The sequence below is a fragment of the Zonotrichia leucophrys genome, chromosome 3 (assembly GCF_028769735.1).
Source record: "Zonotrichia leucophrys gambelii isolate GWCS_2022_RI chromosome 3, RI_Zleu_2.0, whole genome shotgun sequence".
Classification (NCBI taxonomy): domain Eukaryota; kingdom Metazoa; phylum Chordata; class Aves; order Passeriformes; family Passerellidae; genus Zonotrichia; species Zonotrichia leucophrys.
The window spans coordinates 107,551,872-107,569,617 of record NC_088172.1 but is presented as its reverse complement, the minus strand read 5'-3'; the positions used below and the strand labels follow the sequence as shown (position 1 = coordinate 107,569,617).

The following is a 17,746-nucleotide window of genomic DNA, read 5'->3' as shown; positions in this document are numbered from 1 at the left end:
AATGTGAATTACTTTTTTTTTACAGTTTTCAAGATTTTGCATGCCCTCCAGCTGTTTTTACAGCTCCTACTTAATGGAAAATTCACACTTTTTCACATAGGAGAGCATCTTCAGCAGTGCCTCTTCCAACTTGGGATTACTGAAAATCAGAATAAGGGAATGAATACCTGGAAAAGCAAACAGATATATGTAAATAAGGAGTGTGATGATATTTTCTTTCTTCGTGGCATAAATTATTGTCAAGAGCAAACAAACAAAGTTGATGCTGTACATCACTAAGAAGGAGAGGACAGATTTCATGGCTCTGATGTGGGCATCCATGCTGAAGTCTTTCATGGAGCTTGTCTGCATCGTGCGCTTGTGTCTCCAGAGGGAAAAGAGAAGGAAAACAGCAGAAAAGATGACCACCAGGAATGGAAGAGCAAATAGAACACCAGAGAGTTACAAAGGAGAGAAAAGGTGTTTATCCTTTCTGATAGTTACTTCCCAAAAATTTCCTTGACTGGTGGAAGTGATGTTGTTCCTCTGTAGAGTTTCCGAGAAGTCAGAGATAAAGATGCTGATAGCCAAGGCTACAATCTCTGAGCCCAACAAGAGCCAGGGCACCATCCTGTCAACTTTTACTTTCAGGTAGATGAAGAAGCTGTTCCTGAAAGTGGCAATTTTTATGCATGTCATGGTTTGAGCCTGGCACAGAGCCAGTGCCCCCATGAAAATGCCCTCACCCTGGTGTCTGCTGTGAGATGTGACCCGGAATAAGCAAAACAGGCTCCAGCTTAAACATAAAGAACACTTTATTACCTAAACTACAGGAAAATAGGGAAAAACTATAAGGAACAGGAAAAAAAAATTGAAAACCTTACAAAAAACCACTTTCCTCCTCCCCACTACCTGAATTTCCCAATCCGATACATTTCTCCCAAATCACCAACTGCCCAGCGTGGCACCACACTTTAGTATACTCAAACTTCAGGTCATGAAGAGGAGAGAAGTCCTTCTTGTTCCATAGGCTTCCCCTGGAAACACGCTGAAACCTCTGTGCTTCCAATGTCACACGGCACCGCCCGGAAAGTCCTTTTGCCGCTTGTGACATCTTCCTTCCATGCCCAGTGCTCTCACCACCGTGCATGGACCAGAGCTGCTTTTAGGGTTGTCTTTCAAGGATGCCTTGTCTCACTCCAAAAAGGCACAGTCTCTGCTTTGGGACATCTGTCCCCCCCATATTTTTCCAACCCCCTGGGGCCGAGGGGTCCCCACGATGAACCCTCCTGGTTCTGAGGCACTGCCTCCCCCTAAGTGCAGTCTCTGTGTCACAGGAACAAACTGAGTCCATGGCCACAAGAAAAGTCCAGCCAAAAGGCCACTCCAATCATCTCCCCCCAACTCAGTCAATCGTCTCCACATCCTTCGGGCCAGGTCCTTGTCTCATCTTATCTCTTATCTCCCTTCTTAGTCAGCTCCGAGGAGGATCAGCATTCTTGCAAGGCCCCAATCATGAAAGAAAGGGGTTAAAAATTTCAGTCTCTGCCTGTCTCAGAACGACGATACTCCCACACGCGCTGCTGCTGCGGCCGGCCGGGCTGCCCCTTCTCCCCCCTTTCTCCTCCTGGGCCGGCTGCTATCACATTCAGACGCCGACTCTCCCCCTCTCTCCCTCCTGGGGGGGGGGGAATGGCTGCCCGATGTCTCTTGGGGCTCCTCCACCCTTCCATCCTTGAGGGCCTTCTCACCCCCATCTCTGTCCGGGCCCCGGGCCTACCGCATGGCTGCCCCTCCCCCGCCCAGCAGCAGCGGCTGGACAGGGGAGGGAGATCTGACCTCTTCTCCTCGACGTCCCAAGAGAGCCTCCCAGGGCCAGAGCTCTGCTTTTTAACCCCTGTGTATTCTCGGAGGTGTCTCCAAACCCCACTGGCTACACCAGGTGTCAGTATCAAACTCCGAACATCCATTGGTTTGACCACAGCATCCCAGAATTCCCACTTCTTCCTGGTCAAACCACCACAATGCAGTAGAAACCACAAACACAGGCTGAGACCCACAAGTTGGAATAATTAAAAAAGATTGCCAAAGATCTAATTAGTTGATGTATGGTTTGAACATGAAGGATATGGGGATAAATCATTGAAAGGAAGCCATATATCCATGTGAAGCACAAATACCAAATCCTGGAGTATCCCAGCAGCAGCAAGATCTTCTCATTAGAGTTCAGGGTTTTCTTTTTTGACTCAGGCAATGCAAAGCACACAAACAAGGAAGGCATTTATCCACATGCCCACAAACACCTCCAGGGTGATGATGGCCACAGTTGTGGCCTCTGTATGAAGTGACATTGGATTGCTGTGCAGGGAGAGAATCTTCCATGGTGCGAGATGGGGAGCAGAGCTGTGCTGGCCAAGGGGGCTGTGGCAGCAGAGCCTGAGGCAGGTCAGTGGCTGCTGTTGGTGGAGTGTCAGGGATGGCAAGAGGAGCTTTATAGAGCTGCTGCTGCTGCTGCTGCTGCTGCTGCTGCTGGGGGGAATTTTGGTGCCGCTGCTGTGGGCACAGGGCAGGTACAGGGATGTAAATGTGCTGGGTATCCCCTTACCTGGGGCCACTCTTGACTATTTGAATGTTGGTTTGGGGGGGCTGTGCTAGGTGTCACAAACAGCGGAGATGTTTTTCTGTAGTGGAGAGTGTTTTGATTTTGATACTGATCCCTGTTTGATCAGTGTCAGGCTTCAGGATTTGGGTTTTTCTGTAGGTCCTTTGCCTATGGTGGTCATGCAGAGCCCTGGCTGTGCTCAGCAGGTCAGGGCACTCAGTGTCCTTTTCAGTCTGAGAGTCTGGATGCTATAACATTGAGCCCTGATGTTGGAGAAGTAGAGTTTATTTTGAAGCTTCACAGGCATTGAAATCCATGTTGGTTTTTCCAATGGCATTACCTTAAGTGTTAGTGATGAGACACATATGGGGGCAGGTGATGGGAGCCAAGAAAATAATGCTGGTACTTCTTACAAGTTTAATTTGGAGCACATGACGTAAAAGGGTAAAAATCAGACACGTCCCTGTGCCATGATTCCAATCTCCTCTGCTTGGGAAAGTGAAGGCTTTCAAAGATGGCACCATGCTGAGTTTCTCCAACACTGCAGTTCCCTAAAGCTTCCAAATGAATTTAGACCCTGAAAGCTGTGAGGTTTTTCCCAGGCAAGTTGTATTAAACTCTGTAGGGGCATGGACTGCCCGTGCCCTTTGGGGTAGTACAGGACCTGTCCCATTTGGCCTTGCACATCAGGACCACAGCAACCAAAGAGATCTCATCTGATGCTGTGGTGGAGGCAGGAAAAATGAAAGCCCAAGCAAGAGCTCTATGGCTACAGGAAATGAACCCCCAGCATTTTCTCTCTTCCAAATGATGATAGTCATGTATCGCGGTAACAGGGTAGCTATAGATCCAATGGTGTCAGAGAGGAACCCACTTGCCGCGGCAAAAAGTCCAAATATGGACAACAATGGACAAATCCAGACCAGCCTTTTTTTATTGTTAGCGCATCAGTCTCAGAACATTGTTACAATGGAATTAGATGTTAACAGCTTGCTGGCCTACCGGGAAATGACACAGAAGGTGGGGTAATACGGAATGACATAAAGTCATCTCTGCTAATCACACAAAACCAAGACATATTGACATGCTTTCCATCCAACCTTATAAAACATATGTAATGGTAGTTAAAACAAAGTATTTCATAAGAAACAAAGAACAGAGTTCTATTCATGGTAATCTTCTAAAGATATACATTAAATAAACTTGTTGCCATCCTAAAGCCAAGTATACAAAGTCCTATTGTTATTTGTCACGTCTACTGCTTGGGAAACTTTTCTGCTTGCTTGGGAAACTTTCCTGCTGTAACAGAACTTTGGCCTCAGGCTGAGGCCTACATACTATTTTTTAACCTTTTCCTAAAAACCCTCTGACTTTATGGATTCCAACAGTCATGTTTTCTGTGGGATAGAACAACCAGCAGGATGTTACATGAATATTCATATCACATGCTCCTAATTGCATTGATTGGCCATCATACAGACTTGGAATGTGACCCAGACAACATTTTCCATATTAAGCCAACACTGGGCACCATTGCCATTGAGTTCTGGCACCTCTCATGTGTCAGCTTCTCCAGGCTGGGCACATCCTGCATCTGTGCCCATGGGCTGTGCAGGGTGGCTGTGCTGATGGACACCCTGTCCCCTGCAGTGCCAGCTGAGTTGAGCTGGTGCACAGGACAGACAGGGATTCTGTGCTGGCTGTCACATTCTCAGGGGTTTCATGGGGAAATGGAAGAATGGATCTGCAGTGTTGTTTTCTGGGACTTTGTGTGGTGTTCAGTGTGTTAACATGTGCAAGGTGCTGGATTTTGCCTGCTGAGTCTTGTGGCATGTGAGGTTGGGAGGGATGGATGCTGCACTGGATGTAGGGAATGCCATGGATCTTCCAGGGTTTTCCCATGAAACTGGATGAGGAGTGTCAGATAAAAGGATGAAGTGCATGATCAGCAGCAGGGGAAGAAGGCATGTGTGGCTCTTTCTGTGTTTTGAAGCTCTTTCATAGGGAGATATGTCCAGCAGAGGTGCTTACAATCTGCCTCTGGACCTGAGCTGCTGGTAGAAGCGACCAGTTCAGGTTCTGTTTTGTATTTGTTGGCACTATTTCATGTTTTCCCTGCTGTGATTGGTTTCTCTCAGGGAGCAGCCAGAACTCCATTGAGCTCTTCCTTCTCTCTCACCCAGTGAACCACAAGTGGTGAAAAAACCAATGGAAATACTCAGAGTTCGAAATAATGGCAGGGCGATCACTCACAAGTTACTGTCAGGGGCACAAAGAATTTGAAACCAGGAAAATGAATTTAATTTATGTAAATATAGAAAATAGAGCATGATAATGAGGAAGAAATGGAAAACTTGATCACACTCCCTCCACGCCCCTTTCATCTGAGGCTCAACTTCCCTCCTTCATCCCCACCTCCTCCCTAACAGCAGCACAGGGGCAAGTCGAATAGGGGCTGCAGTCAGCTCTTAACAAGTTGTCTCCTCCACTCCTGACTCCTCAAGCTCTTTCCCCAATTGAGATCAATGTCACAGACATCTTTTCATTAAAATCCTTTCGATGGGATTTTTCCTGCTGAAGCTGAGAAGTTTCAGCAACAAAGCGTAAACAATGGTTATCTGCTGCTGTGGAATGTAACGTGGATCCGTGATTCTGTGGATGTTTGGATTTACTGACCACTCACGGCAGACCTGGGTCTCGTTCTCTGATGAGACAAAGACCTTTGTTATTCATTCATGTTCTATTCTTAGCTTAGCTAGTGTTCTGAGAACTTTCCTTGTATTATGTTTTAGTATAGTAATAATGTAATATATATCATAAAATTATAAATCAAGCCTTCTGAACATCAGGTCAACACTCTTGTCGCTCTCTCACCCTGAAGCCCCTTGTGACCACTGTTGCAGAGCAAAGTCTGTTGTCTGGGTGTTTCCCTGAGCCAGAGTGCACTGGGCAAAGCCAACCTCATCTCCAGGTGAGAGCAGGCCCGGGGAGCAGTCCCACAGAGCAGGCAATCCTGTCCCTGCAGGCAGTGGGGCACAGAGGACACGCAGGGCTGGAGTGGGAAGGGGGCTCTGCAGCCCCTGAGCTCCCCGGGGCCATTCCTGCCTCGCTCTTTGTGGCTCAGTGACCACCTCTGGGGAGTGTCAGGGCTCAGCGTGTTCACACTGAGCTATCAGCCACTGCCAGGCACTCATACAGCCCATAATATGTGCCACAGCACAGGGCCACAGCAGAAGGAAAGGTAAACCAAACTAGAGAGAAACCTCTTCATTGCAGCCATTTCATTCTGTGAATACCAAAACATTTGTGGCAGGTTTGCAGTAATGTTATTCCAGTTTTTGCATCCAGTTTGTGTTCCAGTCTTGCACATTTTTCTGTTCCATTAGAAGTGTAGACATTTGAAAGGAAATAAAGCCCTTGCTGGTCCTCAGAGATGAAAGGGACTCAGTTTAATTTCAGATTCTGAGAAATTCAACATATGAGTCTTGTCATGTTCAATATGAACTTTCAGAGTCACAGAATCACAACTCATGCATTTTATTGTAGAAGTACAAATTGGGAATTGCCACTAGTAAATGCATTCACTGGACTAGATCTAGATATATTTAGTAAAAAAGAAGCAAAGAAGGAAGAGCAGTGGGTAATTCATTAAGCTCAACTTCACCACCAGGTAGGCCTATGAACAGAATTTCACCAGAGTGTAATCTGACAAAAGCAAAAGAGCAAATCTTAACCAGGACGAGTTCCCTGCTTTGGGGAGGAGAGCAAAGCAATCCTGTTGTCCTGTCTGCACAGTGAGGTCATATTCCCATCCTCTGCCAGGCAGGATTTGGAATGCCAAATCGATCCTTTTGGGAGAAATGCAGGTGAGGCTACAGTCAAAATACCTCCTTGCTGCCATGGTGAATGGGGGTGGGCAGCCAGCTGCTGTGGAGATGAGGGATAGCCAGGGTTGTGATTGCAAAGGCTGTGAGTCTTGGGCAGGGTCTGAACACTCAATTAGCATCACTCCCTCTTCCACTGGGCCCAGGCAGAGGTAAAGGGGCTCTGCCTGATGATCCATCACCCCACCAGCAGACTCTCATGCCCACATTAATCCCTTCACCACACAGGGGCTTAGGCATCGTTCCTACCATCAGGATTAAATGACTTTGTTAATAAAAAATGTATATCTCAAAGATTTAACTAAGCCTAGAAATGATATAATGCATGTATCTCACAGTAATTTAGCTCAAAAGATCAGAATGAATTCTTCAACTCTGTTGATTAAGAGTGAACATCAGTATCATCTACCCTGCCTGGAGAGTTGCATCAGAAATTCAATCAATTATTTTCTACAGAAATAGATCAACATTTTTCATGGGCTCCATCTTTAATTACTGATCCTACTTGAAGAAAAACTCCCACTTCACATAGGAGAGAATTTTCAGCATTGCTTTTTCCATCTTGGGATTACTGAAAATCAGAATAAGGGAATGAATACCTGGAAAAGCAAACAGATATATGTAAGTAAGGAGTGTGATGATATTTTCTATCTTCATGGCATAAATTATATTCAAGACCAAACAAACAAAGTTGATGCTGTACATCACTAAGAAGGAGAGGACAGATTTCATGGCTCTGATGTGGGCATCCATGCTGAGGTCCTTCATGGAGCTTGTCTGCATCGTGCGCTTGTGTCTCCAGAGAGAAAAGAGAAGGAAAAGAGCAGAAAAGATGACTACCAGGAATGAGGCAGCATATCCAAAGCCAATGAGAAAAAAAGATGAGAAAAGATGTTTATCCTTTCTGATAGTTACTTCCCAAAAATTTTCTTGACTGGTGGAAGTGATGTTGTTCTTCTGCAGAATTTCATTGATGTCATAGAAAACGATGCCCATAGCCAAGGCTATAATCTCTGAGCCCAACAAGAGCCAGGGCACCATCCTGTCAATTTTTACTTTCAGGTAGATGAAGAAGCTGTTCCTGAAATTGGCAATTTTTACGCAGTAGAAACCACAAAGACAGGCTGAGACCCACAAGTTGGAATAATTAAAAACTGCTGCAAAAGATGCAAAGAGTTGAAGTATGGGGTAAACATAAAAGTAGTTAGGATAAATTCTTGCGATGCAGTAGTATAAGTATGAGAAGCACAAAGAGAAAATCCTGGAGCATCCCAGCAGCAGCAAGATCTTCTCATTAGAGTTCAGGATTTTCTTTTGGACCCAGGCAATGCAAAGCACGCAAACAAGGAAGGCATTTATCCACATGCCAGCAAATGCCTCCAGGGTGCTGATGGCCACAATTATAGCCCAATAAGAAGTGACATTGGATTGCAGTGGAGAGTGAGACGCTTCCATGGTGCAAGCTGGGGAGCAAGAGCTGTGCTGGCCAAGGGGGCTGTTGCAGCAGAGCCTGAGTAAGGTCTGTGGCTGCTCTTAGTGGAGTGTCAGGGATGGCAAGAGGAGCTTTATAGAGCTGCTGCTGCTGCTGCTTCTGCTGGGGGGGATTTTGGTGCCGCTGCTGTGGACACAGGGCAGGTGCAGGGATGTAAATGTGCTGGGTATCCCCTTACCCGGGGCCACTCTTGACTATTTGAATGTTGGTTTGGGGGGGCTGTGCAGAGTGTCACAAAGAGCGGAGATAGTTTTCTGTGGTGGAGAGTATTTTGATTTTGATACTGATCCCTGTTTGATCAGTGTCAGGCTTCAGGATCTGGGTTCTTCTGTCCCTATTTTGCCTATGATCATCATGCAGAGCCCTGGTTGTGCTCAGCAGGTCAGGGGACTCATTGTCCTTTTCAGTCTGAGAGTCTGGTGCTGCTACATTGAGTCCAGATGCTCGAGAAGTGGAGTTCATTTTGATGCTTCACAGGCATTGAAATCCATATTGGTTTTTCCAATGTCATTGCCTTAAGGATATGTGAAGGGGCACATATTGAGGCAGGTGATGGGAGCCGAGAAAATAAAGCTGGTACTTCTTACAAGTTTGAGTTTGAGCATATGATGTAAAAGACTAATAGCTAGGACAAGTGTCTGTTCCAGGATTCCCATCTCCTCTGCTTGGGAAAGTGAAGTCTTTCAAAGACAGAACAATGCTGAATTTTCCCTACACTGCAGAGCCCTAATGCTTCCATATCAATTTAGACCCTGAAAGTTGTGAGGTTTTTCCCAGGCAAGTTGTGTTAAGCTGTGTAGGGGCATGGACTGCCCGTGCCCTTTGGGGTAGTACAGGACCTGTCCCATTTGGCCTTGCACATCAGGACCACAGCAACCAAGCAGATGTCATCTGATGCTGTGGTGGAAACAGGAAAAATGAAAGCCCAAGCAAGAGCTCCATGGCTACAGGATATGAACCCTGAGCATTTTCTCTCTTCCAAGTGATGATAACCATGTTTTCTGTGGGATAGAACAGCCAGCAGGATGTTACATGAATATTCATATCACATGCTGTGGTGGTTTGACCAGGAAGGAGTGGGAATTCTGGGATGCTGTGGTCAAACCAATGGGTGTTTGGAGTTTGATACTGACACCTGGTGTAGCCAGTGGGGTTTGGACACACCTCCGAGAATACACAGGGGTTAAAAGCAGGGCTCTGGCCCTGGGAGGCTCTCTTGGGACGTCGCGGCGAAGAGGTCAGATCTCTCCCCCGTCCAGACCGCTGCTGCTGGGCGGGGGAGGGGCAGCCATGCGGTAGGCCCTGGGCCTGGACAGAGGTGGGAGGTGAGGAGGCCTTCGAGGATGGAAGGGTGGAAGACCCCAGGGAGTCAGCCCTCGGGCAGCCATTCCCCCCCCCCCCAGGAGGGAGAGAGAGAGAGCCGGCGACACCGAATGTGATAGCAGCCGGCCCAGGAGGAGAAGGGGGGAGAAGAGTGCCCGGCCGGAGCGGCAGCGTGTGGGCAGCGTGTGTGGGAGTGCCGCAGCTCCGGGACAGAGACTGAAAGTTTTAACCCCTTTCTTTCATGATTGGGGCCTTGCAAAAATGCTAATCCTCCTCGAAGCTGAATAAGAAGGGAGATAAGAGATGAGATGAGACAAGGACCTGGCCCGAAGAACGTGGAGATGATTGAATGGGGGGAGATGATTTGGAGTGGCCTTTTGGCTGGACTTTTCTTGTGGCCATGGACTCTGTTCCTGTGACACAGAGACTGCACTTAGGGGGAAGCAGTGGCTCAGAACCAGGAGGGTTCATCGTGAGGACCCCCCGGCCCCAGGGGGTTGGAAAAATATGGGGGGGACAGATGTCCCAAAGCAGAGACTGTGCCTTTTTGGAGTGAGACAAGGCATCCTTGAAAGACAACCCTAAAAGCAGCTCTGGTCCATGCGTCAGTGGTGAGAGCACTGGGCATGGAAGGAAGATGTCACAAGCGGCAAAAGGACTTTTTTTTCCGGGCGGTGCCGAAGTGACAGGGAAGCACACGAGGTTTCAGTGTGTTTCCAGGGGAAGCCTATGGAACAAGAAGGACTCCTTTCCTCTTCATGAACTGAAGTTTGAGTATACTAAAGTGTGGTGCTAGGCTGGGCAGTTGGGTGTTTTGGGAGAATGTATCGGATTGGGAAAGTCAGGTAGTGGGGAGGAGGAAAGTGGTTTTTGTAAGGTTTTCAATTTTTTTTTTTTCTTTTCCTTATGGTCTTTCCCTATCTTCCTGTAGTTTAGGTAATAAACTGTTCTTTATGTTTAAGCTAAAGCCTGTTTTGCTTATTCCTGGTCACATCTCACAGCAGACACCAGGGTGAGGGCAATTTCATGGGGGGCACTGGCTCTGTGCCAGGCTCAACCCATGACACATGCTCATAATTGCACTGATTGGCCACCATACAGACTTGGAATGTGACCCAGAGCAGTTTTCCATTCTGTTCCAGCACGGGGCAGCCATTCCAATTGAGTTCTGGCATCTGTCATGGGTCAGCTTCTCCAGGCTGGGCACATCCTGCATCTGTCCTCATGGGCTGTGCAGGGTGGCTGTGCTGATGGACACCCTGTCCCCTGCAGTGCCAGCTAAGTGGGGCTGGTGCACAGGACAGACAGGGATTCTGTGCTGGCTGTCACATTCTCAGAGGTTTCAAGGGAATGGAAGAATGGAACTGCAGTGTTGTTTTCTGGGACTTTGTGTGGTGTTTAGTGTGGTACCATGTGTAAGTTGCTGGATTTTGCCTGCTGAGTGTTGTGGCATGTGAGGTTGGGAGGGATGGATGCTGCACTGGATGTAGCTAATTAAATGGATCTTCCAGGAGAATTTTGTGTAATCAACTATGGCTTTCAGGTTAAAGCATGACGTGCATGAGCAGCAGCAGTGAAAAAGGGGATGTATGGCTGTTTCTGTACTTTCAAGGCCTTTCATAGGGAAGATGTGTCCAGCACAGTTGCTTTCTCTCTGCCTTTGGACCTGAGATGCTGGTGACAGAAATGATCAGTTCACAGTGGTTTTGCTGTGTTCTTGCTGGAGATATATCATGTTTCACCTGTTGTGATTGGTGGACCTTGTGCAGCTGTCACATTCCCACCCAGCTGCTCCTACATTCTCACCTATATTCGGTGCCGGCGTGGAAAATAAGATGGAAATACTCATGGACTGAGATAGGGACAGGGAGGTCAATCACCAGGGAATGTCATCAACAGAAGAGTCTTGAGAAGAACAAAATCAAATTATTTATTGACTATGGGAAATATTGTAGGTTGATAAGAACCAAAGAGAAAATTTGAACCTGCTACCTTCCACCTTCTCCTTCTTCCTCGGATCAGTTTGACGTCTCTTTCCCAGGTTCTCTACATCTTTCCCCTACATCAGGGATGGGGAATGGGGGTTGCAGTCAGTTCATACCAAGTTGTCTCCTCCACTCTGTCCTTGCACTCTTCCCCTGCTCTAGCAATGGTCCCTCCATTGGGCTGCAGTCCTTCACCATGAGCTGATTCCAGCGTGGCCTCTGCAGGGGCTGCCATCCCTCAGGATACACCCAGAACACCGACCGTGCTGTGGGGTTCTCCTGGGGCTGCAGGTGCCTCTCCTTTCCATCACAGACCTCCATGGGCTGCAGGGCACACTTGCCTCACCTTGGTGCTTTTCACAGACTGCAGGGAATTCTTTCTCCAGCACATGGAGCAACCTATCCCCTCCCTTCCTTGGCCCTGTTCTTCAGGAAAGTTTCGCACAATATTCCTCGGTCCTCCCTACTTGGTTATGTTCCATCCATAACTGGACTTCAATGAGCAGATGGTCCCAGTTCTTTCAGGATGGCAATCCAGGAAAAAAAATGAAATCTCCTCAGGGAAGGTGTCATGAACTTGTTATGGAAATAAAAATTCAAATCCAAAGGCCTCCTTGCCCCAGAAGGTGGATTAGCATGTTATCAAGTGGCTTTAATTATTTGTTTGCTTGTTTCTGGGCAGTTGCTGTTAAAGGAGAGTTGGGTAGTTTGGTGAGGCAGCCTGCTAGTATGTGTGGTCTTTGGAAAAAGTCATACCGCAGAGATTGAGTGGTTGCTCTAGTCTAAATGGTTGTATCTCTCAGTTCAGAAGCAGGGAGGAAACTTTTTACAGGTGAGATGAGAAATGCACACCTGGCACTGGGTGTGAGGTAAAATGACCCTCTAAGCGTGAGCTGGTAAAAGAAATGACCAGTTCAGGTTCTGCTCTGTTCATGCTGGTGTGAAGGAAACTTTCCTGTCTCACCACCCAGGAGGCCTCTGGCAGTCACGCCCCAGCACCAGAGACTGTCACTGCAGACAGCAAAGCCCCTTCACCGTGGGCAGCTGCCCCTCTCCACTCCCTGCACACACCATGCTCACAGCCAGACCAGGTTTCCTCACCAGCTTGGCACTGGCTTTCCCATAGTGGAGCCTCAGGCCTCTGGATCTTTCAAGCACTTTAGTCATGGCACAGTAGCACAGAAGCAGCTCAAGCTGGGTGCCTCTGAGGAGGTAAGCCAAACAATTGGATCCCTGGGATTTTGTGTCCTTCCTGTCTGTGCACACGATGACTGGGGTGTCCTGAGTGTCCAGTCAGCAGGCAGGTGCCACAGGTCCCTGTGCCCTTTGCTGTGCAAGGCCTGGCACCATGCTTGGGACTCCCAGCACTTCCCCACAGCCTGCAGCTCCCTCCCATTGCAGCTGCTCCCTGAGCTGTCTGCACTGAATGTGTTCCTCCCCACTGCAACTATTTCACATTTCACTCTCTTTGGAAGGTGTCCTCGGGCAGCTCTCAGAGCCCCACTCAGTCACTCCTTGATTCTCACTTTGGAATTAGGCAGGAGTGGCAAAAAAGATGGAACTGCTCACGAGTCAAAATGAAGAGAGGGGAATCACTCCCCAATTATTCTCACAGACAAAACAGACTTGAGACAGGGAAAATCAGTTTAATTTTTGCCTTTTGAAAACAGAGTAGGATGATGTAGAACATGCACACAACTACAATATTTGCTCTTCACGCCCCCAATATTCTCAGACTTGATTTCACACATTCAGGGATCATCTACCACCTCCTCTCCTAAGGAGCCCATGAGAACAGGGAATGTTCTTGTCAGTTCATAAAACGTTGTCTCCTTCATTTTTCTCCTGCTCCTGCATGGCTCTCTTCCATGGCCTGCAGTCCTTCAGGACTTCCCTTTACCCAGAGGAGCCACAATGGTCGCTGATGAGAAGAGCTGTTTCCAGTGTTGGGACCTTTGGAGTGCCTGGAATTGGCTTTTCCCAGCATGGGACAGCCTTGACCTCACCTGGTTGAGACCCCACAGGCCCCCAGCTGCAGCTCCTGGCCCAGGCACCCTGTACATCTGCCTGTGGGTCACTGTGAGATGAAGCTGTGGCTTCATTCCACGTTGCACCTTGCACAAACCCCACCTTCCTGGGGCTGTAAGGGAGCCAGAGTGCACTGGGAAAAGGCAACCTCATCTCCAGGTAAGAGCAGGCCAGGAGAGCAGTCCCACAGAGCAGGCAATCCTGTTCTTGCAGGCAGTGGGGCACAGAGGACACGCACGGCTGGAGTGGGAAGGGGGCTCTGCAGCCCCTGAGCTCCCCAGGGTTGTTCCTGCCTCGCTTTTGTGGCTCAGTGACCACCTCTGGGGAGTGTCAGGGCTCAGCGTGTTCACACTGAGCTATCAGCCACTGCCAGGCACTCATACAGCCCATAATATGTGCCACAGCACAGGGCCACAGCAGAAGGAAAGGTAAACCAAACTAGAGAGAAACATCTTCATTGGAGCCCTTTCATTCTGTGAATACCAAAACATTTGTGGCTGCTTGGCAGGATTGTTTTCCATTTTGACAGCCAGTTTGTGTTCCAGTGTTGCACATTTTTCTGTTCCATTTAGCGTGTAGAAATTTGGCAGAAAATAAAGCCCTTGCTGGACCTCAGACATGAAAGGGTCTGGGTGCAGCTCAGTTTCATTTGTGATTCTGTCAAATTCAACGTGTAATTCTTTTCATGTTCAATAAGAACTTTCAGAGTCACAGAATCACAACTCATGCATTTTATTGAAGAATTACAAATTGGGAATTGCCACTAATAGATACACTCTAGCTGGACTAGCTCTAAATATATTTAGAGAAAAAGAAGCAAATAAGGAAGAGCAATGGGTAATTCATTAAGCTCAACTTCACCACCAGGTAGGTCTATGAACACAATTTCACCGGGGTACAATCTGACACAGTTGGTAGAGCAAATCATAACCGAGAGGTGTTCCCTGCTTTGGGGAGGAGAGCAAAGCAATCCTGTTGTCCTGTCTGCACAGTGGGGTCATATTCCCATCCTCTGCCAGGCAGGATTTGAAATGCCAAATCGATCCTTTTGGGAGAAATGCAGGTGAGGCTGCAGTCAAAATACCTCCTTGCTGCCATGGTGAATGGGGGTGAGCAGCCAGCTGCTGTGGAGATGAGGGATAGCCAGGGTTGTGATTGCAAAGGCTGTGAGTCTTGGGCAGGGGCTGAACACTCAATTAGCATCACTCCCTCTTCCACTGGGCCCAGGCAGAGGTAAAGGGGCTCTGCCTGATGATCCATCACCCCACCAGCAGACTCTCATGCCCACATTAATCCCTTCACCACACAGGGACCTAGGCATTATTCCTACCATCAGGGATAAATTACTTTCTTAATAATAAAAATATGTCTCAAAGTTTTCCTAAATCTAAATACGATAATAATGCAATATGATACTAATATATTTAGCTTTAAATAATTAAGCTCAAAAGATAGAAATGAAGTTTTCTTAACTTGGATGTTGAAGAGTGATCAGTATCATCTACGCTGCCTGGACAGCTGCATCAGAAATAAAATTACTTGTTTACTGCAGTAAAAATCAACATTTTGCATGGGCTCCATCTGTTATCACAGTTCCTATTTCGTGAAAAACTCACACTTCACATAGGAGAGGATTTTCAGCATTGCTTTTTCCAGCTTGGGATTACTGAAAATCAGAATAAGGGAATGAATACCTGGAAAAGCAAACAGATATATGTAAATAAGGAGTGTGATGATATTTTCTTTCTTCATGGCATAAATTATTGTCAAGACCAAACATACAAAGTTGATGCTGTACATCACTAAGAAGGAGAGGACAGATTTCATGGCTCTGATGTGGGCATCCATGCTGAGGTCCTTCATGGAGCTTGTCTGCATCGTGCGCTTGTGTCTCCAGAGGGAAAAGAGAAGGAAAACAGCAGAAAACATGACTACCAGGAATGGGAGAGCAAACACGAGGCCAGAAAGAAAACAGGAAAACAAAAGATGTTTATCCTTTCTGATAGTTACTTCCCAAAAATTTCCTTGGCAGGTGGCAGTGATGTTGTTCCTCTGCAGAGTTTCATGGAGGTCATAGACAACAATGCCCATAGCCAAGGCTACAATCTCTGAGCCCAACAAGAGCCAGGGCACCATCCTGTCAACCTTTACTTTCAGGTAGATGAAGAAGCTGTTCCTGAAATTGGCAATTTTTATGCAGTAGAAACCACAAAGACAGGCTGAGACCCACAAGTTGGAATAATTAAAAGCTGCTGCAAAAGATGAAAGTAGTTGAAGTGTGGTTTGAACATGAAGGATGTTCGGATACATTACAGAAATGAACTGGCATACCCATGAGAAGCATAAAACGCAAATCCTGGAGCATCCCAGCAGCAGCAAGATCTTCTCATTAGAGTTCAGGGTTTTCTTTTTGACCCAGGCAATGCAAAGCACACAAACGATGAAAGCATTTATCCACATGGCAGCAAATGCCTCCAGGGTGATGATGGCCATACTTGTGGCCCCGTATGCAGTGACACTGGCTTGCTGTGTGGGATGACAAGCTTCCATGGTGCAAGCTGGGGAGCAGAGCTGTGCTGGCCAAGGGGGCTGTGGCAGCAGAGCCTGAAGCAGGTCAGTGGCTGCTCTTGGTGGAGTGTCATGGATGGCAAGAAGAGCTTTATAGAGCTGCTGCTGCTTTGCTGGGGGGATTTTGGTGCCGCTGCTGTGGGCACAGGGCAGGTGCAGGGATGTAAATGTGCTGGGTATCCCCTTACCCGGAGCCACTCTTGACTATTTGAATGTTGGTTTGGGGGACTGGGCCAGGTGTCACAAAGAGCGGAGATGTTTTTCTGCGGTGGAGAGTGTTTTGATTGTGGTACTGATCCCTGTTTGATCAGTGTCAGGCTTCAGGATCTGGGTTCTTCTGTCCCTATTTTGCCTATGATCATCATGCAGAGCCCTGGCTGTGCTCAGCAGGTCAGGGGACTCAGTGTCCTTCTCAGTCTGGGAGTCTGGGTGCTGCTATATTGAGTCCAGATTCTGGAGAAGTGGAGTTAATTTTGATGCTTCACAGGCATTGAAATCCATTTTGATTTTTCCAATGGCATTGCCCTGAGCAAAGTGAAGGGAGACTTGCACATGTCATCGATGAGTATCGGTCTCAGATTTATTGATCCAACTTACATACTTTTATAGTAGTTTTAATTAAGCTCATACATATTGCAAAAACCGAGCTCATCATTGGTTACAGATTACATCCCAACCCCTCCTTTGTTGCTAATACCTGTAGTTTCTTGTTGAGGCTAATACTTGTTTTCCTCATCCGGCTGTTGACTGTTATTGACCGGCCTCAAGGACTCCATGTTTTCCACCATGTTTTTCTCATCATTTAACCAAGGACACAGTGTTATTGTTCTTCTCATAAGGAAAAAGGCTGAGAACTTACTACTTACAGCTGCTTCTTACTGCTTAACCAGCTGTATATGATCATGGCCTTTTTTCCTTCAAGCCATGTCTGAACAAAACTCTCCAACATTGCCCTAAGAGTAAGTGAAGAGACATAGAGTGGGTCAAGTGATGGGAGACAGAAGAAGGAAAGTAGGATTTTTTTACACGTTTCATTTGAGGCATATGATGTAAAAGAGTAATAGCTGGGACAAGTGACTGTTCCAGGATTCCCATCTCATCTGCTTGGGAAAGTGAAGGCTTTCAAAGATGGCACCATGCTGAGTTTCCCCCACACTGCAGTGCCCTAAAGCTTCCAAATCAACTTAGACCCTGAAAGCTGTGAGGTTTTTCCCAGGTAAGTTGTGTTAAGCTCTGTGGGGCATGGACTGCCCGTGCCCTTTGGGGTAGTACAGGACCTGTTCCATTTGGCCTTGCACATCAGGACCACAGCAACCAAGCAGATGTCATCTGATGCTGTGGTGGAAGCAGGAGAAATGAAAGCCCAAGCAAGAGCTCTATGGTTACAGGAAATGAACCCCCAGCATTTTCTCTCTTCCAAATGATGACAGCCATGTTTTCTGTGAGATAGAACAGCCAGCAGAATCTTACATGAATATTCATATCACATGCTCCTAATTGCACTGATTGGCCACCATAAAGACTTGGAATGTGACCCAGAGCAGTTTTCCATTCTGTTCCAGCACGGGGCAGCCATTCCAATTGAGTTCTGGCATCTCTCATGGGTCAGCTTCTCCAGGCTGGGCACATCCTGCATCTGTGCCCATGGGCTGTGCAGGGTGGCTGTGCTGATGGACACCCTGTCCCCTGCAGTGCCAGCTAAGTGGGGTTGGTGCACAGGAGCGGGATTCTGTGCTGGCAGTCACATTCTCAGGGGTTTCATGGGGAAATCGAAGAATGGAAGCCAGCATGGTTCACTGGGACTGTGGTGTTTTCTGTGGTACCACGCGCAAGGTGCGGGATTTTGCCTGCTGAGTCTTGTGGCATGTGAGGTTGGGAGGGATGG

General features: G+C 47.5%; 2 protein-coding genes and 1 pseudogene across 2 annotated transcripts; all 3 read right to left on the bottom strand.

The window, feature by feature from the left end:
- Positions 1-66: 66 nt before the first annotated feature.
- LOC135445075 (taste receptor type 2 member 40-like) lies at positions 67-2,361 on the bottom strand (annotated as a pseudogene).
- A 4,605-nt stretch (positions 2,362-6,966) lies between these two features.
- Positions 6,967-7,920, bottom strand: LOC135445074 (taste receptor type 2 member 40-like). The gene has a single exon (XM_064707105.1). It carries the CDS (start codon positions 7,918-7,920, stop codon positions 6,967-6,969), a length of 954 nt encoding a protein of 317 aa, XP_064563175.1.
- Positions 7,921-14,889: 6,969 nt separating this feature from the next.
- LOC135445073 (taste receptor type 2 member 7-like) lies at positions 14,890-15,843 on the bottom strand. The gene has a single exon (XM_064707103.1). It carries the CDS (start codon positions 15,841-15,843, stop codon positions 14,890-14,892), a length of 954 nt encoding a protein of 317 aa, XP_064563173.1.
- Between the last annotated feature and the right edge of the window lie 1,903 nt (positions 15,844-17,746).